Source organism: Sus scrofa, chromosome 14 (genome assembly GCF_000003025.6).
Source record: "Sus scrofa isolate TJ Tabasco breed Duroc chromosome 14, Sscrofa11.1, whole genome shotgun sequence".
Taxonomy (NCBI): Eukaryota; Metazoa; Chordata; class Mammalia; order Artiodactyla; family Suidae; genus Sus; species Sus scrofa.
This window is the reverse complement of record NC_010456.5, coordinates 59,580,854-59,604,103: the sequence shown is the minus strand read 5'-3', so window position 1 is coordinate 59,604,103 and position 23,250 is coordinate 59,580,854. Positions and strand designations below refer to the sequence as shown.

The window sequence follows — 23,250 nt, the reverse complement described above, 5'->3', positions numbered from 1 at the left end:
CATTGCCTGGTGACAGCTATGGGATGCTTGGTTCTGTGCCAATTCTCCATGGCAAGAAGGGCCAGCCCAGAGTCATCAGAGCTCACCCTTGGAGCTGGGGGTGAGGTCCCTGCTGCTCAGGTGGCACAACCACTAAGCAGTTGCTGGGGGACAACCACAAGTGCACCGCACTGTCCTTTCAATGCCAAGTGGGAGATAGGACGGAGCATGGTGTCGATGATTTGCCCCAGGGGAATGTTTTGAAAAAGCCACATGGGAAATGGTTTGACAAAAGGTGGAAATGGAAAAAATATTTGGTTTCTCATGGAAGATTATAGAAAAGAGAGTGAGGGTGGAAGAAGATATGAGCAGAAAGGGAAGAGTGACTTTCTCAGGTTTGGGAGGATGTGGTGGGGAAGGTGGGGTTATGTATGTGTCCTTCGTGGGTTGCTTTAAGGAAGGAAAAATAATCTTCCTCTTTCAAATGACAGACACCTTTTGGACCAACCCACAAATAAAACTGTCCCTGACTGAGAAGGACGAGGGGCAGGAGGAATGCACTTTCCTTGTAGCCCTGATGCAGAAAGATCGAAGGAAGCTCAAGAGGTTTGGTGCCAATGTGTTGACCATCGGCTATGCCATTTACCAGGTGGGTGGCAGCCCTTCTGCTCCTCAGACCCCACCGTCTGAGTTCTAGACTCTCGTTTCCTCCTCAGCCTCGCATCTGAGATTCAGCAGCCAGTCCCCCAGCTGCATCCAAACAGCCAGGACCAGCAGCCCTCCCTAGAGAAACGGTCCCCTGTCCCCCCTTGCAGTGTCCTGGCCAAGAAGGACACCTGAATAAGGATTTCTTCAGATACCACGCCTCACAGGCCAGAAGCAAAACCTTCATCAACCTGCGAGAAGTCTCCGACCGGTTCAGGCTGCCCCCCGGGGACTACATCCTGATTCCCAGCACCTTCGAGCCCCATCAGGAAGCTGATTTCTGCCTAAGGATCTTCTCAGAGAAAAAAGCCATTACCCGGTGAGTCACAGGTTCAAGAATCCCTCTTCATTTAGTGGTTCATTTACAGAGAAGTTGATGCCTCCCTGAGAACCCAGGCGGGGGGGTGGGGGGGGCTTCCTAATCCACTTGCAAAGCAGGATGCGTGTCCATCTTTGTCCTGCTCCTCCCCACCCCCCCACAACAGACCACTGAAAAGTTGCCCTTAGAGTTCCTGCTGTGGCACAACAGGATCCACAGCATCTCTGGAACACTAGGACGCAGGTTCCATCCCCAGCCAGGCTCAGTGAGTTAAAGATCCGGAGTTGCCACATCTGCGGCATAGGTCACAACTGCAGGTCAGATCTGATCCCTGGCCAGGGAACTCCATATGCCAGGGGCAGCCAAAAGAGAAAAAGAAAAAGCTGCTTTCTCCAGCTGCTCCCAGAATCCTACCCTCCCCAGTGGGCCCTTCATTTCCCAGACCTTTAACCAAGAAGCTCTTGGAAAGGGAGCCACATTGAAGGATGCAAGACTCATGCCTGTGCACAATGAAGGGGGTAGCTCTTGCGAGTTTCAAGAATGACGTATTCTTTCAGCTCCGGTTTAAATAACAGTTAGCAAGTTTTTTCTGCATTGGTCTCAGCCTGTGGGTAGTGGTGCTCTGGGTTGCATGCCCGAGGTACCCCCTGGGCCCGTACTGTCTGAGCTGTACGGGCCCCCACTCCCCAGATATCTCCCCAACCAGAGCTCGTGTTATGGCTGGACCAGCCTTTGCAGTTCTTATTATGCCTGCAGACACACTTCAGCAACAGCCGTCAGGGAACTCTGAAAAATAAATTGTATTATTCATGGGTCCTGGGAGGGTACATGGACCACCCAGGGCCACACAGGGTAGAAGGATGGGGGAGAAGATCCCTGGTTCTGCCTTTGCTGAGGTCAAAGATTTTCGCGGGTTCATTCTTAATGGGTTTGAAACCCAAGAGCTGGAATTAAAGCAGGGGAAGGGAAAGGTCAGTCAGACATCTGGTCTACCAGAGCTTTCTGACAAAAGAATGTCAGAGTGGGCCTCTGGCTCTTTGTCCAGGTATGTAGCTGGCAGTGTGTTTATGCCAGTGTGTTTATTCTTTGAAGTAGATGCCTCAGAGATCAAAGGCTTGGGGTCAGACACTTAATTTACAATCATAAAAGCTAATTGCCAGGTGCCTGCATACTTCACATTCTGCCAAAGATCCTTTGCAATGTCTTATCAAAATTATTAATTAATTAATTTTCCTTTTTAGGGCCACACCTGTGGCATATGGAGGTTCCCAGGCTAGGGGTTGAAGAAATACAGCTTCTGGCCTACGCCACAGCTCACGGCAATGCCGCATCCTTGACCCACTGAGAGAGGCTAGAGATTGAACCTGCATCCTCATGTTTCCTAGTCGGAGTAGTTAACCATTGAGCCACAAAGGGAACTTCCCTTGGCAAAATTATTTTGTATCAGTTATTTCAATGGAAAATATTTTCCCACAACTGCCCTTCATAATTGGTTGTTCTGTGGCAGAGGGGAAAAAAAATGGCTCAAGATACAAGAATCCATTTCTTTTATCGGTGGAGACAGTCTAGTGATTACAGAGAATGGCAAAATCTAGGGATTCTGTACTTAACCCAGAACAGTCCTTCTCAAAGGACCAGCCTGAGGTAACAAAGTAGAGACAGCTGTGACTCCATAGGCTGCTCTGGTTTAACTTTTGTCTAGTAGGATAGAGTCGGATTGGTGGTGAGAAAATAGTCAACCTGGAGTTCCCGTCATGGCGCAGCAGAAACGAATCCAACTAGGAACCATGAGGTTGAGGGTTCGATCCCTGGCCTTGCTCAGCGGGTTAAGGATCTGGCGTTGCCCTGAGCTGTGGTGTAGGTCACAGATGCAGCTCGGATCCTGCATGGCTGTGGCTGTGGCGTAGGCCGGCAGCTACAGCTCTGATTTGACCCCTAGTCTGGGAACCTCCATATGCTGTGGGTGCGGCTCTAAAAAGAAAAGAAAAGAAAGAAAAGGAGTTCCCATCGTGGCGCAGTGGTTAACAAATCCAACTAGGAACCATGAGGTTGCAGGTTTGATCCCTGGTCTCGCTCAGTGGGTTAACGATCCAGCATTGCCGTGAGCTGTGGTATAGGCCAGTGGCTACAGCTCCGATTAGACCCTGAGCCTGGGAACCTCCATATGCCGTGGGAAGCGGCCCCAGAAAAGGCAAAAAGAGACAAAAAAGAAAGGAAAACAGTCAACCCTCGCTATCTGCCAGGACCCACTATAGATACCAAAATCCTCCCACACTCAAGTCCCATAGTTAGCCTTCTGCAAATATGCTTTCTGCAGCAACGGGTCCAACCAGCCACGGTTGTAAACATCATACTGATTTCTTGCAAAAGAAAAAATTCCACATGGAGCAGTTCAAACCTTTGTGGTTCAGGGGTCACTTGTACCCTCAATTAGAAAGTCTGGGAGTTCCTACTGTGGCTTGGTGGATTAAGAACCTAACTAGTATCCATGAAGATGCAGGTTCGATCCCTGGCCTCGCTCAGTGGGTTAAGGATCTGGTGTTGCCGTGAGCTGTGGTGTAGGTCATGGACAAGGCTTGGATCTGGTGTTGCTGTGGCTGTGGTGTAGGCTGGCAGCCATGCCTCCGATTCGACCCCCAGCCTGGAAACTTCCGTATGCCACAGGTGCAGCCCTAAAAAAGACAAAAAAGAAAGAAAGAAATTAGAAAATCTGGTTGAGTTTCCCAAGAGGCATGGTTTTTTCTCTTCAACTCAGTCAAGGCCACAAAGTCTCTAACTGTCAGAAGCTCTGCTGAGGGGCTATTCTGCAGTCTTCTCCCGGATCCTAGTACAAGCTAAGAAGGAACGTCCTAGTATCCGTTCCAGGCAGATGGCAAGTGTTGTGGGTGGAAGAGGGAGAATACCAAGCTGTGCCAGTCTGCCTTTCATGTTCTCTGTCCCTCTGTCCGGGGTGGGGGTGCGGGGTGAGTCTTCTGCATTGGTGGCAAAGCCAACTCCACATGCTTGCTTACCCCGAACAAGATACTTGAGCTGCTGTGACATTGAGCATAATGATCAGCAGCAGAAGAGCCACAGGAAGCTCACATTCCACCTATCTAGTTCTCACGAGAAGGGCCTGCACAACAAAAAAGCTCTGAAGGCTTTGTGGTGGGTGCCCGGGGGTGAGGAGGAGGGGAGGCTGCCCCCTGCCACCCTCCTGTTGGCCTCCCTCTGGGCCCTTTGCCCTTGGGGCAGTTGTGTTAACTGGGCAATGCTTCAGGTTTTGATCTAGAAGACTGATTGGGTTTCTCAGAGTGTTTTCAGTATCGCTGCAGGCTCTCCTAAAGATGCAAACAACAAAATCAACATCTTCCTCGTGTTTTTCCTCTTGCCCCCAAACATAAGCACACAACCCATAGCCTACCCCTACCCCAGTGGGAACAGGGGTTTACTGCTGCAGGAAGGGGCAGGGGCAAAGGATGCAGCCCCGGGACCAGTCTTTTTGGTTCAACTCAACTTGCTCGATGATCTTTTAAATTCCCTTACGAATGATTAACCATCAATAGGCTGGATAACTGTCTGCAATGATGCAGAGGTTTGGGGGAGCATATCCTGAAACTCCTGGCTTGTGAGACGTGGGAGGGAGGCTCTGCTGTTCTATGTAACGCTTCATAAACATCCATGGTCAAAGCACATCCGAGAAATAGGGGATGACTACTGGTTAAGAGCCCTTCACTTCTGGAAGTTCAGGGTTTGCAAGCTCTTCCTGGGTGATGGGTAAACCGCCTCCCTCTCATTTTCATGCTGGGCAGGGTCTGAGGGATGAGGGCAGAGGGCGGTCCATGCCCAGGTATGCAGCCCCGTGAAATGGAACGTCTTTTTTTTTTTTTTGCTTTTTAGGGCTGCACCTGCGGCATATGAAAGTTCCCAGGCTACGGGTCGAATTGGAGATACAGCTGCCAGTCTACACCACAGCCACACACAGCAATGCAAGACTGAGCCGCATCTTCGACCTACACCACAGCTCACGGCAACGCCAGATCCTTAACCCACTGAGTGAGGCCAGGGATCAAACATGCATCCTCATGGATACTAGGGATTCATTTCCACTGAGCCACAAGGGAAACGAAATAGAACATCCTTGAAAAAGGACAGAACCTTCCTGAACCTCTGGGCCCTTCGGTACTGCAGAGCCCTAAGGAGGAAGTTAACACACATTGAATCAGGTGCTTTCTGCCCCCACAGGGACATGGATGGAAGTGTAGACATCGACCTTCCTGAGGTGAGAGCCTTCTCAGTGACCTTGGAGGGTGGGACTCAGGGACATCCTCAAACCTGTCCCTCTAATCCTGGCATCATGTAAAACTCTGAAGTTCAGGGAACAGTTATCCGTCATCAGGTAAGCAGCTTGGTTCTAACCTGCTGGAGAACAAGAAATGTGCCTTCCAAACGCTCCTAGCCCCACAGGACCCGTGGGGATGAGGGAAGTGCTTGCTAGGAAGCTCTGTTTGGAGTGATCTTTCTCTGTGCCTCCAACCCGCTCTGTTCCCTAAGAAGCAGCTGCTGCTCCAGAGGGCAGGGACTACCTTTCGAATGTACCCAATTGAGAAAAGCAAATGAGAAAAAGTGAGAGCAGCAGGTAGATTATTTTTAGATTTTCCAGGGAACGCGTTACTTCTTCCCTGCATCGTGTGTTGGGGAGGCCGAGAGGGCTGGATTTATGCTTGTCCCAGGGCTGTAAGGCTTGCAAGAGGCACTGAGGTGCAGCAGGAGCCATGTGACACATCCAAGTCACCATGTGCTTTTTAGGAGCTTTTAGGGACCTTGCTGCCTCTCTCGGTTGCGGCTTGTGAACAGGGCCAAAAACAGAAGAAGAAAAGGATGCTCACACCACTTACTGAGCTTTCTGTGCACCAGGGTCTGTGCTCCAGGCCAGAACAGACTCCTGTCTGAGAGATTGTACCTCTCATCAAGGTGGATGATCAAGCGAGTAACTAGCCAAATGAGTGGTAAGATAGAGGAGGTGCAGGGACTCTGCTAGGTCAGGCTTCCTTTAGACAAAGAGGCTTAAAGACAAAAAAATTTTAAAAAAATATTGGAGTTCCCATCGTGGCGCAACGGAAATGAATCCAACTAGGAACCATGAGGTTGCAGGTTTGATCCCTGGCCTCGCTCGGAGGGTTAAGGATCCAGCATTGCCATGAACTGTGGTGTAAGTCTCAGACACGGCTCGGATCTGGCGTTGCTGTGGCTGTGGCATAGGCTGGCAGCTACAGCTCTGATTCGACCCCTAGCCTGGGAAATTCCATATGGCATGGGTGCACCCTAAAAAGACATAAAAAATTGAAAAAATAGACAAGGAGGCTTAAGACTCTTACTAACAAAGTCCTTCCAGAGGTCCCTAAAAAGGCTTCACAGGAGTGGAGGCTGCATTTGTGATGCAGCCGGTTCTGAGCTGGACCACAGGGTTTGGCATGACTGGGAGCTCCCGCTTTTCCTGAGAGGCGGCTCCACCTCCAGCCTGCAGCTCTTCTTCCTGCTCTTTATTTGAGATAGCAATGTCAAGTTTCTTTTTTGTGGGTTCAATGCAAGTTCCTCTGGTTCATTTTTAGCCTCCAAAGCCCACAGCCCCTGGCCAGGAGACGGAGGAGGAACGGCAGTTCCAGGCCCTGTTTAAACAAGTTGCCGGTGAGGTAGGCAGCCCTTGATGTCCTGCAGGGCCTGGCTTCCCGCTTGGGGAGGCAGTAAAGTTGTTATCAGCCACACTTCCCAGAGGCGCCGTGGGTGTCTGAGGCATGGTGGAGCTGGTCACAAGGTGAGACCAGCCCCGGTCATTCAGGAGGTGCTGAAGACAGCCTCCTCCGTGCAGTCACCCAGTGTTGACAGAGCACTAGGGGCCCAAGGAGCTCAGGCCAGTAAAGGGAGCCTGGAAGATGTGTCTGCTCTGAACTCTTCCCCGCAGCCACTGCCTTTAGAAGGCTCTCCCTGCCCTGGTGGCGCTCTGGAGGCCACCGTTAGCTTGCAGACACACACCATCATCCTATCCTTAGTGCAGAGGCATGGCCAGGCTGGCAGATGTGGGTCCAGCCAGCCACTGGGAAGGAGAGACCATCGGTGCCCCCCACGTGGCAGCCCTTCGCACCCCACCCCCATTCCCATCCTCAGTTGGCCAGCTTTTTTGCTGGGGGCCCTGACCACTCCTGGGGAATCTGGATGTTCTTGCCGCTCCTGGGACCTCCCTTCTTCTGGAACCCGCCCCATCTGGAAGCCTCTCTGTTAGTAGCCAAAAATATACTCAGCCTGATAAACTTCTTCAGGGCAAAGTGCTAAGGACACTGAGTGTCCTTCCCCTGACCAGGCTCTGAATGTGAAGGAGGGGTGTCGCCACCCCTAACGGTGGGATTTCGGGCACGGGAGTAAACAGGCAGGTCAGGGAGGCCTGGGGACCACAGTCTGGGCTGGAGCAGAGAGGCCCCGTGGGCTGGTGCTTATCAGGCTGTGGCCGGCTGCTCCTCTCCCCATGGCTGGCTGTCCCGGGCAGCAGAGGCGTCGGGGGGGTGGTGGTGGAAGGGAATGAATTTCCAGCTTGTCTGCTCTCTGCACAACTGGCCTGGGATTGGGGGGCAGCTCCCACAGTGAAGAGGCCTGTGGGGAAGCCACCGAAGCTGCCAGAAAGGAAGAGCTGGCTTTGGAAGGGAAGGGGGATGTTGCAGATTCATTCACCCTTTAGTACTAAGCCAAAGGTGCTCAAGAGACTCAGTTGCTTGGTCCTTGTGCTGCTCGTCACACGAGCCCTATGCCTGGGCTTAGGCTCCGTTCCCTGGCTTACTGTTTCCTTGGGGATGGGGCTGCCTCAGGGAATGTTCTCAGGGCTGAACATGCCCACCCCCATCCCCAGGCCTCAGACACTCCAGGGTGGAGCCTGGGCAGGCCTGTGTGAAAATAACCCCATGGGCAGTTGTTTTCCTTGTGGCTGGTTCAAAATCCTGGACAGAGGAATCCCGAGTCAGTGCTGCTCAAACTGTCCTGGACATAGAAATCACCTAGGCCTGCTGGAAATGCAGGTTTCCGGGGGGGGGGGGGGGGCAGGCTGGGGCCTGAGACTGCATTTCCCATGAGCTTCTCAGTGCTACGGATGCTGAGATTGACTAGGACCTGGTGACCCGCTTTAGATCACTGGTTCTGAAATTCTCTCCTGGAGGCTTTGAAAATAACCAGTGAGCCATACTCCCAGTCTTCCACTGGAAAGGGGCCTGGGGTCAGCCTCCCACCCCATGTGGAGATTTTTTCTAAAGCTCTCCAGGTGCTTTTGCTGTGCACGGGCTTGGAGGCTCGAACCCAAGCTTCCTCCAGGGTAAGCATTTTCTAGGGAGCTTAGCTCAGGGATCGGGGACATTCTCCCATCCTCTGGGTAGGCCCATGGGTCTGAAAAGCAATTGTCTTCACTTCAACAGGACATGGAAGTGACAGCTGAGGAGCTCAAATATGTTTTAAATGCTGTGCTGCAAAAGAGTAAGTGCTTGCAGCCCCCCCACCACTGCGGGACCCTAGGATTTCTGTGGGGGGACGTGGGACATTCGGCACCTGCTGCTTCCCCAGCTCCCCCAGGCTCCCTACTCGTCAGAGCCACAGACCTTCTCTCCAGGGCTGACTTCAGGTAGACTTTTTTTTTTTTGTCTTTTTTCCATTTCTTGGGCCGCTCCCATGGCATATGGAGGTTCCCAGGTGAGGGGTTGAATCGGAGCTGTAGCCACTGGCCTACACCAGAGCCACAGCAACTCGGGATCCAAGCCGCGTCTGTAACCCACACCACAGCTCACGGCAACGCTGGATCCTCAACCCACTGAGCAAGGCCAGGGATCGAACCTTCAACCTCATGGTTCCTTGTTGGATTCGTTAACCACTGAGCCACAATGGGAACTTCAGGTAGACTTTTTATTTTTTTAATTTTTTATTATAGACATTTACAATGTTCTGTCAATTTCTGCTGTATAGTACAGTGACCCAGTCACACATATATATACATTCTTTTTCTTACATTATCTCCATCATGTTCCATCAAAAGTGACTAGATATAGGAGTTCCCGTCGTGGCGCAGTGGTTAACGAATCCGACTAGGAACCATGAGGTTTCGTGTTCAGTCCCTGCCCTTGCTCAGTGGGTTAACGATCCGGCATTGCCGTGAGCTGTGGTGTGGGTCGCAGACTCGGCTCGGATCCCGCGTTGCTGTGGCTCTGGTGTAGGCCAGTGGCTGCAGCTCCGATTCAACCCCTAGCCTGGGAATCTCCATATGCCGCGAGAGCGGCCCTAGAAAAGGCAAAAAGACAAAAAAAAAAAAAAAAAAAGGGACTAGATATAGTTCTTTGTGCTATACAGTAGGATCTCATTGCTTATCTACTCCAAATGCAATAGTTTGCTTCTACTAACCCCAAACTCCCAGTTCATCAAAATACCCTATCACTTATATCTGGAATCTAATAAATGGCACAAATGAACCTACCTACAGAAAATAAACAAACTCATGGACATGGAGAACAGACTTGTGGTTGCCAAAGGAGAGGGAGACTTTAGAAATAGCTTTCAGAGTTCCCGTTGTAGCTCAGCAGATTGAAAGCCTGACAGATAGAAAACCTCATCCATGAGGATGAGGTTCGATCCCCGGTCTCACTGAGTGGGTTAAGGATCCTGCATTGCCATGAGCTGTGGTATAGGTGGCAGACATAGCTTGGATCTGGCGTGGCTCTGGCTGTAGTGCAGGCCAGCAGCTGCAGCTCCGATTTGAGCCTAGAAACTTCCATATGCCTCGGGTGCAGCCCTAAAAAATAAAAACAAAAAGACAACAACAAAAAAAGGACCATATAAAATGAGGAACTCTTTGGCTGGTTGTAACGTGCCATCAGCTTTCCCTCACTTCCTTTTATGGCTGACTATCATTCCATTGTCTGAATATACCAGGTTCGGGTTATCCATTCATCTGCTGATGGACATTTGGTTATTTACGATGAATAATGCTGCTGTGAACCTTCATGTACTAATTTTTTATGTGGAGGTGTGTTTTCATTTCTCTTGGACACACAGCTAAGACAGTTGCTGAGTTAAATAGTAACTGTATTTAATGTTTTCAGAAGCTGCCTGACTATTTTCCAGAGTGACCTTTTTACTTTCCAGTAGCGGTACATGAGTATTCAAATATCTCCAATAATTCTAAGTCCTGCCATTTAAACTTAATTGTTAGGAGCTTTCCACAGGTCACTGTATATGCTTCAAAACATGCGGTACTTTCAGCTGCGCCCTGTATGCTCCAGACCACCTTTGCAATCTACCCCTCAGACCCATGGAGACCAGCCCGTAAATATTTTCTATATATGTTTCACTTTTTATGAAATACCAAACTATTCCCAGCAACGATGCCCAAGTTTCTGTTGCTCTACAATCATGCCAATTTTTACTATTGCCTCTTACTTCATTTCCACCCTTCCGGGATATTGCATTGTGCTTTTAATTTTCATTTTCCCACCCTGAGCATGTGCCTACGGGCCATTCTGCAGGATTGTTTGTAAAGTGTCTATTCTAGTTACTTGCTTTTTCATTGTCCTCATTTTGTACTTTATCCTTGTGTAAGATTTCACTTTACATCTTGAATATGTTTTTGTCATATAAAAAAGGAAGGATTGTGTAATAATCCATCATAGGAACATAACCTAACTTATCGTCCGAACCTTTCCATTGGTCATTTATGTCATTTCTGTACGTTCTTTTTTTTTTTTTTTTTTCTTTTGTCGTTTTAGAGCCACACCCTTGGCATATGAAGATTCCCAGGCTAGGGGTCAAATCAGAGCTGTAGCTGCCAGCCTACACCAGAGCCACAGCAATGCGGGATCTGAGCCACATCTGCAACCTACACCACAGCTCACGGCAACTTGGGATCCTTGACCTACTGAGTGAGGCCAGGGATAGAACCCACATCCTCATGGATACTTATGAGCCATGATGGGAACTCCCATATATATCATTTCTAAATTGTCATTTTAAATAGCCTTAATAATTTTTTATTTTTTTTCTAAGTGCTGCACCTGTGGCATTGAGAAGTTCCCAGGCTAGGGGTGAAATCAAAGCTAGAGCTGCCAGCCTACACACAGCTCTAGCAATGCCAGGTCCTTATGAACCCACTGAGCGAGGCCAGGGATCAAACCCGAATCCTCATGGATACTAGTCTGGTTTGTAACCACTGAGCCACAACATAAACCCCCAATAAAAATCTTAATTTGTTATTCTTTGCTTGGGATTCTTAAAACTAGGATCAATGGATGGAACAATACCCCCGTTTTTATTTTGAAAATCTTCCTCAAAGGCCACGTTCTGCTCTCTCCAGCATCTTAGAGTGACCCCATCACCACCCTCCCCCTCCCAGATCCAGCCACACTCTTGGATGCTCAGCAGATGGAAATGGGTTTATCTTATCAGGGTCAACTGAATTCTGCTTTCTCTTGTGATTTCAGAAAAAGACATCAAATTCAAGGAGCTCAGCCTGATTTCCTGTAAAAACATCATTTCTCTAATGGACGTATCCTTCCAATATGCTGGCAGAAATAGATGTCAGTGTTTTTCTGTAAGGCAGAGTTTCCTGGAACATGGATTCCTCTTCTTCAAAGAGAGTAACCAAACCCTGGGAGGCCCTGGGCTAGAATTAGGACAGAGTCAAGTGGCACCGTCTGGCCAGTGGGGGAATATTTGTGAAGGGACTTGGGAATCTCGTTGTCCTTTGGGGTCCTGTTGCCATCCCTGTCTCACCCCCCAATGGCCCCTCTTCAGAGATTCATGGCTTAATAATTAAATCCCCTCCCTGGGAGCCCTGAGTCCCCATCACCCCTGTCACCCCATGCCAGCCCATTCCCCACCCCACCTCCGCACCCTGGGTTGAAAGCACTTGCACGTTCTCCTTTCTTCCTTGATACATTCGGCACAGACCAGCGGCAATGGGAAGCTAGAGTTTAGTGAATTCAAAGTGTTCTGGGACAAGCTGAAGAAGTGGATGGTATGTACCTGGCCAGTGCGGGGCTGATAGCGCATGGCACAAGCCTAGAGCATGAGGGGATTTGATTTTATTCTATTTTTTAATTTTTTAAAGTCTTATTGGCATATGGTTGTGGTACAATGCGGTGTTAGTTTCAGGTGGACAGCAAAAGGATTCAGTGCTACATGTACACACATCCATTCTCTTTCAGATTCTTTTCCCACATAGGTTATAACAGAATATTGAGTAGAGGGAGTTCCCTTGTGGTGCAGCAGGTTAAGGAGCCAGTGTTGTCCTGCAGCGGCTTGGGTCCAGGAACTTCTGCATGCCGCAGGTGCAGCCAAAAAAAGTAAAAAAAAAAAACAAAAAACAAAAAACAGAAGAAGAAGAACATTGAGTAGAGATCCCTGTTCATTCCATATACAACATGTGCATTTGTCACCCCAAACCTCCAGCCCCCCCTTTCCCAGAAGGGGATTTTAAAGAGACAGAGCTGCCGGCCAGAGGATTTCTGTTCAGGATCAGGATTTCCAGGGGAAGAAATCATGATGGAATTCCAATACTCCTTTCCCAGACTTAGGGAAGTACCGCCGTGCTTCCACCCAAAACGAAAGGAAAACAAAGGGACCCACATCTGGGGGGGCTCTAAGCCAACCACTGTCTCCTCCAGGGGGGTGAGGACTCTCTGCCCTGCCGGGGCCCCATTACTGCCATCAAAGGGCCGCAGCAGGACTCCTGGGGGCTCTCATTCTCAGCACCTCTGCTCTCCCCCCACAGAGCCTTTTCCTACAGTTCGATGCTGACAAATCGGGCACCATGTCCTCCTACGAGCTGCGGAGCGCCCTGAAAGCCGCAGGTAAAGCAAAGCCTGGGCCGCCACATGGGGGCCAGCTGCGTGCCGGGTCCTGTCTACGGGGTCACTCACTTCTCAGGGCCCAAGGAGGGGGCCAGGCTTTGCCCAGAATGGATGCTTCTTAAGGGCAGAACCTGGTTCGGACTCGGGATCTGCTCACTCTCATCAGGGCGCACGTTTTAAATGGCTGTGCAGCACTGGCGAGCATCTTGAAAGTGTTTCCACTAAGGAAGCACTTAGCCTGACCCCGGAGGCCTCGCCTCTGGCCAAGTTTTCTGGCCAAGCAGAATTATATGGGGCTCTGGGGGCAAGCTGTACTGTTCCCAAACCTCTAATTTCTGTTTTTAGATGGCGATTAACACAGACGAGACGAGGCATGTCTATCCCGTGGTTTGGGGTCAGGTTTGGGGTCCATAGTGCGTATACCCTTCTATCCCTGGCTGTGCCACAGCAGATGGAATCCAAACCGATGATTCTGTTGCAATTTATACCCATTCCCTGCACGAAGGATGGGCTCCAACTGGCCTTCCTAACCCCCTGGCAGTCACTGCCAGGCCCTTGGAGTCTCTGGGGCTCATCTGGCTTTGGCATATGACAGTCACTGTAGCCCACAGCTCCTGCCAAGCTGCAGGGCAGTTCCCACAAAGTAGGCTTCGCGGACACAACCCTGGGCCTGGCCAAAGCCTGTATGTAGTCCAGGTCCCTCTCAGGTAGAACAAACACCGGGAACCATTGTCAGCTTCATGGTCTGATAAATGGACAGGATGGGCAAATCAGGACCAGCTTGGGTCTGTCCGACGGCAGAGAAAACAAAATTAGTTATAAGTGTGAAAAGTGCCACAGAGGAAAAAGCCCTGATCTTAGGGTCTGGGGACCTGGCAGGACAGAGCAGGGGACAAAGGGAGCCATTCATAGGGGATGTGGCCACATTTTTTCTCCTGACTTCACAGATGGGGGATCAGCCCCCACCCACCCCTCTTCCAGCCCCATCAAGCAGACACTGGGATTCTGAATATTGCCAACAGCCAGTACCACAGTGCACACCCTAGAAACTGTGCCCAGCATCTAATTGGCCTCCTCCTCGCCTGGACTGAGGGGACAAGAAGGCCCTGGGCAGACATCTAAGCAACGCTTTGAACAACTCTTGGAAAGTTTGGGTGCAGGCTGAGGGAAAAGGGGGGGAACACCAGTTAGAAATCAAGGCATTTAGGAGTTCCCATTCTGGTGCCATGGAAACAAACCAGACTAGTTTCCAGGATGCGGGTTTGATCCCTGGCCTTGCTTAGTGGGTTAAGGATCTGGCCATTGCCCGTGAGCTATGATGTAGGTTGCAGATGCAGTTCAGATCCCAAGTTGCTGTGACTGTGGTGTAGACCCCTAGCCTGGGAGTTTCTGCCACGGGTGCAGCCCTAAAACGCAAAAAAAAAAAAAAAAAAAAAAAAAAAAAAAGAAAGAAAGAAAGAAAATCAAGGCTTTCAGTGTTGAATTTAGAAGGAGCGTTACATTGTCCAAACCCCTCATTCGACCAATGAACACAGTGGAGCCCAGAGAAGGGAAGCAAAGTGTCTAGGCCCCAGGTCTCACTCCATCTCAGATGTGTGTGGGTGAGCCTGCTCCAGGTCCCCTTTGAGAAACTCCTACACTTCTGGGCCCCTACTCCTCTGGGCTAAAATGCCCATGGGAAACACCCATTAACTGCAGGGGGGTCCCAGCTGGGACCCCCAACCCAGGGCCAGCAAGAGATGGAAATGTAGCCCTAGAACCAGAATGAGGCTGGGTAGGAGGGGGCATGGGGCTCAGACACTGTTCAGCATCAAGTTCTCCCAAGTGAGGTTTCCTGAAACGTCAGCAAGACCCCAGGGGTGACGTGGGGTCAAAGCCAAGATCTTTAACTCGGGACTTCAGAAGGTGCACTGGGACTTTGCCTGCACCCACTGTCACATGCGCTTGAACCAAGGGCACCATTCGGACACTAGCTTCCTTCACTCATCCACCCCAGGCTGACTGGGTGCTTCTGAAGGTGGGCCCCATGGGGCTCAGCCAGGGGGACCTCGGGCCTCCTCCCTCTCCCCACAGGCTTCCAGCTCAGCAGCCCCCTCCTGCAGCTGATTGTCCTCAGATATGCGGACCCGGAGCTCCAGCTGGGCTTCGACGACTTCCTCAACTGCCTGGTCCGGCTGGAGAATGCGAGCCGTAAGTGTCCGGCAGGGCTGCATGTCCTGGGCCTGAAGGGAGCCCACCTCCCTCAGTCACCTTCCCAGAGCACATAAGAAACAGTCCATGGGAGTTCCCGTCGTGGCGCAGCAGAAACAAATCTGATTAGGAATCAAGAGGTTGTGAGTTCGATCCCTGGCCTTGCTCAGTGGGTTAACGATCTGGTGTTGCCGTGAGCTGTGGTGTAGGTCACAAACACGGCTCAGGTCTGGCGTGGCTGTGGCTGTGGCGTAGGCCGGTGGCAACAGCTCCAATTCGACCCCTAGCCTGGAAACCTCCATATGCCATGGGTGTGGCCCTAAAAAGACAAAAGACAAAAAAAGAAAGAATCGGAGTTCCCGTCGTGGCGCAGTGGTTAGCGAATCCGACTAGGAACCATGAGGTTGCGGGTTCGGTCCCTGCACTTGCTCAGTGGGTTAACGATCCGGCGTTGCCGTGAGCTGTGGTGTAGGTTGCAGACGCGGCTCGGATTCCGCGTTGCTGTGGCTCTGGCATAGGCTGGTGGCTACAGCTCCGATTCGACCCCTACCTGGGAACCTCCATATGCCGCAGGAGCGGCCCAAGAAATAGCAAAAAAAAAAGAAAGAATCCATGAAACTCTGGCAGAGGCCGAGCCACTGCCCTGTCTGTGTGATGTGTGCAGTTAGCAGTGTGGGGATTGGGGTGGGCATGGTGGGGGGGCAGATCCGTGATGGTCATTCTCCATCTGTTCATAGTGTCTTGGCAGGAGGGTGGCTGGGTGAGGATAGGGTTCCAGCGTCCTTTCGAAGAAAAGTCAGATCCCATCGCAACTCACGGAATCCCTGTGTGGCCTCCCTCCCTCCCTCCCTCTGGTGTTTGTAAGCCCTGGACACTGACCTCATGTCTCAAGCAAGATTTGTTACCACCAAAAGAGAGGGATTATGTATCCATGGTCCTTGATGTTTGCAGTTTACATCCAGCCACCCCTCACCGGGTGGTCAGGCAGCTGAAGCTGAACAAAGCAAACCCAGGCCTGTAACTCAGCAACCAGGCAGATGGGGGTCCTGGATGCCCACACTTGCTTAAGTACTCTGAAGCTTAATAGTTTTGGGGTTTTGTTTGTTTGTTTTTTTGTTTCTTTTTAGGGCCACATCCACAGCATATGGAAGTTCCCAGTCTAAGGGTTGAATCAGAGCTGCAGCTGCCGGCCTCCACCACTGCTGCAGCAATACTGGATCTGAACCAAATCTGCCACCTACACCACAGCTGGATCCTTAACCCACTGAGCGAGGCCAGGGATCGTACCCGAGTCCTCATGGATACTAGTTGGGTTTGTTAGTGCTGAGCCACCACGGGAACTCCTCGGCTTGTTCTTATAACCGAGGGATCCTAGGAGAAGACCCTCAGCACTTAACATTGTCGCTCCAGGGGCCTCTCGCTAGGTTCATTATCTGAAGAACTTTAAAAATACCAAAGTGAGGAGTTCCCATCGTGGCTCAGTGGTTAACAAACCCAACTGGATTCATGAGGACACAGGTTCAATCCTTGGCCTTGCTCAATGGTTTAAGGATCCCGCGTCACCATGAGCTGTGGTGTAGGTGGTAGACTCGGCTCTGATTCGACCCCTACCTAGCTGGGAACCTCCATGTGCCACAGGTGGGGCCCTAAAAAAACTCACAAAAGACCAACAACAACAAAAAAAGCAATGGCTTTACCCCTGGCTGATGTTACCTTTTGTGTGTATGTGTGTGTGTGTGTGTGTGTGTGTTTTTAAGGCTGCACCCACAGCACATGGAGGTTCCCAGGCTAGGGATCAAAGCAGGTCTGTAGCTGCCGACCTACACCACAGCTCACGGCAACATCAGATCCTGAACCCAGGGATCGAACCCACATCCTTATAGATACTGTTCGGGTTCGTTAACCACTGAGCCACAATGGCAACTCCTGATGTTAATTTTTTAATCTAGAAAATGTTGCTCATGCACTGAAGTATAGAGTATAATAACCACTCCCACATGCTCTCCACCAGTGCCTCTTATGACACACATGACCAGTGCCTATGACACGTGACAGTCCCCAGGTGAGCTTCCAAAACTGGTGATGCCCAGGCTGCACAGACTGATTGCATTAGAATCTGGGGGTAGCAACACAGCATCATTTTTATAAAAATTTCCAGTGCAGGAGTTCCCGTTGTGGCACAGCAGAAATGAATCCATCCAGGAACCATGAGGTTGCGGGTTCAATCCCTGGCCTAGTTCAGTGATTAAGGATCTGGCGTTGCTGTGAGCTGTGGTGTACACTGCAGAAGTGGCTCGGATCCTATGCGACTGTGGCGTAGGCCGGCAGCTGTAGCTCCGATTTGACCCTAGTTGGAAAACTCCATATGCTGTGGGCGCGGCCCTAAGAAAAAGAAAAAATTTCCCAGTGCTTCCAATGCCTTCTACCCAACCTCAACGGTTATCATCTTGCTTACCTTTTTCGTATGATCCCCTGATGCACACTTTTTTTTCTGATTATTTAATAACATCTTAGAAATTTGATCCTTTCATCTGTAAACATCCCTATCAGAGACTCCTGGGGAGGGGTTGTTTATTTCTTTTTGGATCTGCGTTAGTTCTCAGGCCAGGGATCAAACCCCTGCCATAACAGTAAACCTGAGCCACAGGAGTGACAGCACCCATCCTTAACCCACTGTGCCACCAGGGGACTTCTGGAAAGACTTATTTTTAGCATAATCATCATGCCTTTTGCTCCCCTTCCAAAATTCTCCACAAGTCCTGAGCATCATCTAAGACCTGGTCCACAATGAGCTTCCCCAGTTCTCTCAAGATCCATACTCACTGCCTGTGGCTGCTGGGTTCTGTCTCTTCTGTCTCTCCATCCCTGGCCTGGGTTTGGCCACGATGTGGAGACTGTGGTGGGGAGAGGAAAATAACTCTCCTGTTATTCAGGGCGGTAGACGGGGCATCTGGCTTGGACGGGCTCTGTCTCAGACCCCGGCTCCACCTACGTGTGGGAACACCCGATGCTCACCCTCTCAAAAGGGACTGAGCAGCTTTCCAGACTCATGCAGACTGCTAGGTCCGTGTGCTGCTTTTCTGGGGAGAAGGGGGTGGATTGCAGGGGCTCTGTTAAGATGGGGGTGGTGTTTCACATCCAGGAGCTGACGGGCTGCCTGGCATATGGTACGTGAGAGACCTGCCAGCCAACGTCTGCCATCACGGGCATCCCAGAGGCTCCCCGCCCTGGGAGAAAGCCCATTAGTCGGCCCACGAAGCTCCCTTCCTGCCGGCAGATGGAGCAGCTCCCCCACAGGCTTCTCAGAGGCCCTGGGTCTGGGAAACAGGAGGCCTGTTGAGGAACTCCTCCACAGCGATGCCTTTCTCCCGTCTCTCCCCTCAGGGATGTTCCAGGCTCTCAGTACGAAGAACAAGGAGTTCATTCATCTCAACATAAACGAGGTATGGCCGAGCCAGGCCTTCTGCCCGGGAATCCGGCCCGGACTGGGCAGAGGCCACACGCTTGCTGAGAGGGTGATCCATCGGGATCAAACGGGAGGGTTCACACTAGCCTGGGGGCGATGCTGACATTGCTGGTGTTTGAGAGGTGCCCTTCACCTCGCTGTCAGTCTCCTCGTGACAACAGCCGCTCGAGCTAAGGACTGACAGGACCCCCATGTTGCAGGGGTGGAAACTGAGCCAGAGAGATTAGTCTGCCCGGGACAGACTGAGCTGGCAAACCCTGCCCCCACGTCCTCCTCCCTCTGCTCCTCGGCTCCTCAGCCCCCTCGTTCACGCCGTCTGGTGGGTCTTTGTGTGTGTGTGTGTGTGCACGCACGCATGCACACGTGTAAATGCACACACGCACCTCAAAACCCTGAGAGAGGCACAGCTTTTCCCAGTTGGGGGACTGATCACAGTAAAACTGTTGGAGGAGCACGTGTGGGTGAGTTTCAGAGGCTCCGATGAGGGTCTAAGGTGTGGCTAGCCCTCCCCCACTGCCCCAGGGGTGGTCCATGCACCAGTGGTGTGACTATCACCCAGGGGAGCTTGTAACAAATGAAGGGTCCCACCTCATAATTATAGTCCATGTCACAGACTTCGAAGCTGCTAAGACTAGATCTTAACTGTCCTCACCGCAGTAAAGAAACTCTGACATGACGGGGTGGAGGTGCTAGCTGACACCAGGATGGTGACCACACTACAATATATCAGTGTAGCAAGTCCACACATTTGCACCTGATACTTACACACGTTGTGTGTCAATTACATCTCAATAAAAGAAATCCACAAGGGAGTTCCCTGGTGACACAGCAGGTTGAGGATCTGGCATTGTCACTGTTGTGACATGGGTTCAGCCCCTGGCCTGGGAACTTCCACATGCCACAGGTGCAGCCAAAAAAAAAAAAAAAAAAAAAAGGAAAGAAAAAAATCCACAAAATAAAAACAAGAATAAGAAATGCAGAGTATCAGGTCCCACCCCAGACCCACTGGATCAGATCTCATTTTAGCAGAATCGGCATTAATTCTTAAACCTGCTAAAGTTTGAGGACGATGGTCAAACATTCTGCCCAAAGGGGAGCGGGGACACTTTCCTTCAGTGGTTCATAATTTTTATTCCCTGTTTTTCCTTTCTCTCCCTGTGCTTTCTGTCCAGTTCTGCTTTCCCTTGGACCCAGGGGCAAGTAGGGTCAGGCAGCTGGTATCTCCTTCCCATCTCTGAGCTCTTCCTCCGCCCCATGCTTTTCTGTGCTCAGGCCGCACACATCGGCTCATTTCCAGAGTCAGCAGTAACTTTGGATGCGGGTACTATTTTATTGACTGATCCAAGAGAAAGAGGTTGATGACAGGTTGTGTTAGACAGGGGATGGAACTGTCAATCAACCTGCTCTGTGCCTCAGTCTCACCATTTGCAGACAGAGTCCTAGGCTTTAATTTTACACCAGATGTTTTGGTTTATAATAATACATAACTTGGCAATTTATTATGTTGATGCGTCACTGCCTTTCTCATGTGTGTCTCAGATGCCTGGATATGTTATGATTTCATAGAGAACAGAGACTGGGCTTTTTTCTTTTCTAGTCTTCTCTTTCACTTTTGGCATGTACAACGCATTCAATAAATCCAGCTCAGATGGGTAACATATTAAACACTCCAGGATACCAAGGAAAGACATACATGCTCAGCTAGTCCCTTGTGAAAACAACATGCCCCCCTGTGTCCACCTTTATTTCTCATTTACCTCAATGTTTTGCCACCAATAATCGTGAAGAAAGTGTGCAGTTGCCACGTGCCCTTGGTAAGGGGGCAGCTTTGATATCAAAAACTCTCAACCAGGAAGTTTCTGTTGTGGCTCAGTGATAATGAACCCGGCTAGCATCCTTGAGGGCACACTCAGTGGGTTAAGGATCCTGTGTTGCCGTGAGCTGTGGTGTGGGTCACAGACGAGGCTCAGATCTGGTGGTGCTGTGGCCATGGTGTAGGCCGGCAGCCACAGCTCTGATTCAACCCCTAGCCTGGGAACTTCCATATGCCATAGGTGTGGCCCTAAAAAGAAAAAAAAAAAAAAAAAACTAAACCACAACACACAAAAAAGACTGACAGAAACAAACAAACAAACAAAAAACCAAAAACTCTCAACCAGTCAAAAGCCCCAAAGTTCAGAAGCATGGAGGAAGCATTCTATTGCTTCAGATGCAAGGTGTCACCTCCAACCCAAGTGTCCACAGGTGTGCGGGCTGGACTGAGCTCTGTATGCTATTTCCTCCTCCCAACAACAGTGCCAGTGGTTGTAAGCTCTCGCCCTAGCCCTGTGCTTACCACTCCCAAGGACAACAGGAAAAACCTTTGAGCCCCTCACCTCTCCCTCTCCCTTTAAACCTGCCACCCTCAACTCTGGCTGCAAGTTAAAACCCTCTGGGAAGATTTAAAAACTTCAGCATCCTAGTCATGCCCCAGACCCATGAAATGCAAAGCTTTGGGTGTGGGACCCAAGCACTAGTATTTTAATTCCCCTGTGAGTCCAGTGTGGGGCCAAGTTGGGAGCCACTTTTATTTTTTATTTTATTTTATGGTCCTCTTGTCTTTTCCAGGGCCGCACCTGTGGCATATGGAGGTTCCCAGACTAGGGGTCGAATCAGAGCTGTAGCCACCAGCCTACACCGCAGCCACAGCAACTTGGGATCCAAGTCACGTTTGCGACCTACACCACAGCTCACGGCAACGCCAGATCCTTAACCCACTGAGCAAGGCCAGGGATTGAACCCGCAACCTCATGGTTCCTAGTCGGATTCGTTAGCCACTGCGCCACGATGGGAACTCCGGGAGCCACTGTTTTAAACACCCCTCCTCTCCCCATAGGAGAGAATCTGAGCCTTCCTCTGCCTGAGTTGGCCTCACCTGCAGATACTCTGCTAAAAGTGCTTCCTCCACCCGGCCACCTCCTGTAACCTTGGCCTTGGTCTCTCTCTTTCCCTCTCTCTCTCTCTCTCTCCCTCCTTCCTTCCCTCCCTCCCAAGAGGGTCTCGGGTGTGGTGACCCTCTCTTGTCTCCTTCTCTCTCTCTTTCTCACTGTCCACACTGATCTGAGCTCACTCAGAAAGGCTCAGGGCCTCCGGAAAACTTAACCTTAACCTGCTGAGAATGAGTCAGATGTTCTAAAATTATTACCTGTTGAGGCAGAAGTTGGGTTTGCAGCACAGCGATCCAATGGAGGAAGGCCCGTGACACAAACCGGGCTGCTAGGAAAATAGTGGGTGACCGCACTCTCTCTCTTTATCCCCAGTTCATCGTCTTGACAATGAACATTTGAGGCCTCCCTGGTGGGGATGCGGCCTGTCCCGAGGAGTCTTGGTTGGACCGTGACCGTCAGAATATCTCCTGATATAGAGCCGTCATGCCTGCCTGGGGGCTCTCCACCTGCCACTCCCACACTCCTCACCCCTACCCCATCCTCCCCACTCTGGTGTCCCCCCACCCTCCAGCCCTCTGGCTCCCCCCCCACCCCATTCTTGGAAGAATGAAATGCACTCAGCTTGATCTCTGAGTTTTATGCTCCTTCTTTGTAAAATCACTGTCCTGGGGTGGCTGGTGCCCGATTGTGCCTTACAAACAGGTTCAGGCATCACCAGCAGCCCCTCCCCACCCACCCCTATGACTCATTCTACAAAGTGCGACCTCAGGGCACAGACTCCAGGGTCCACATTGCTTCCATCATTGATGCAAACATCCTCTACAGGACAGTGCTTTTGTAAATGTGTGTGTGGCCTAGGATGACACGGGAAAGGCGAGAGGTCATATTTAAGCATCTTTTGCAGCGTAGGCCTGTTTTCTTGTTGGGGCAGACATCAGGGAATTCTAGATGCTGACAGGTAAGAATGGAACATGAAGATTCTACCTCCTCGGAGAGCTGATGACTAAGGCGCCTCTGCCCAGTCCAGACCTCTTTGTGCCCAGAGCTTTTGGGTCAGAAAAACCAAATGTAATGCTGTTTCTTCCCAAGGACTCATTCCTCTCCCCCATGATGGAGGTGGGAGGGGAAAACAGAGGGAAGCCTTGCTCGAGCTCCCCTGACACTGAATGGGAAGATCCCACCAAATGGCAATAATGGAGAGACCATGATAAAATATTGCCTCAACACCATCAGTCATTGGAGAAACGACACACACACCTACCCACAAGAGCCACAGTGAGAGACCACACATACAGTGTTTTGTTTTTTTTTTTTTTACATCTTAAATGACTTTTATTTTTTCCATTATAGTTGGTTTACAGTGTTCTGTCAATTTTCTACCATACAGCAAAGTGACCCAGTCACACACACATATATATATATACATTATTTTTCTCACATTATCCTCCATCATAAGTGTCTAGATATAGTGCCCAGTGCTATACAGCAGGATCTCATTGCTTATCCACTACAAAGGCAATAGTTTGCATCTATTAACCTCAGATTCCCAGTCTATCCCACTTCCTCCCCCTCCCTCTTGGCAACCACAAGTCTGTTCTCCAAGTTCATGAGTTTCTTTTCTGTGGAAGGGTTTATTTGTGCCATAGTTTCCAGATATAAGTGATATCATATGATATTTGTCTTCCTCTTCTGCCTTACTTCACTTAGTATGAGAGTCTCTAGTTCCATCCATGTTTCTGCAAATGGCATTATTCTGTTCCTTTTTATGGCTGAATAGTATTCCATTGTATATATGTACCACATCATCTTAATCCA

General features: G+C 50.4%; 1 protein-coding gene across 2 annotated transcripts in view; it reads left to right on the top strand.

Annotated features, from left to right (window-relative positions):
* The window catches only part of CAPN9 (calpain 9), a 41,555-nt gene extending 19,450 nt beyond the window's left edge, over positions 1 to 22,105 (top strand). The window contains exons 9-19 of one of the 2 annotated variants that reach the window (XM_021073119.1): positions 471 to 628; positions 795 to 1,003; positions 5,228 to 5,264; positions 6,595 to 6,675; positions 8,437 to 8,494; positions 11,482 to 11,546; positions 11,949 to 12,017; positions 12,774 to 12,852; positions 14,926 to 15,042; positions 18,427 to 18,485; positions 21,808 to 22,105. In XM_021073119.1, coding sequence (XP_020928778.1) covers positions 471 to 628; positions 795 to 1,003; positions 5,228 to 5,264; positions 6,595 to 6,675; positions 8,437 to 8,494; positions 11,482 to 11,546; positions 11,949 to 12,017; positions 12,774 to 12,852; positions 14,926 to 15,042; positions 18,427 to 18,485; positions 21,808 to 21,834 — 959 coding nt within the window. In that variant the 3' untranslated portion in view covers positions 21,835 to 22,105. The remainder of the gene's footprint in view (positions 1 to 470; positions 629 to 794; positions 1,004 to 5,227; positions 5,265 to 6,594; positions 6,676 to 8,436; positions 8,495 to 11,481; positions 11,547 to 11,948; positions 12,018 to 12,773; positions 12,853 to 14,925; positions 15,043 to 18,426; positions 18,486 to 21,807) is intronic. The other variant, XM_001927215.4, reaches the window with a different exon arrangement.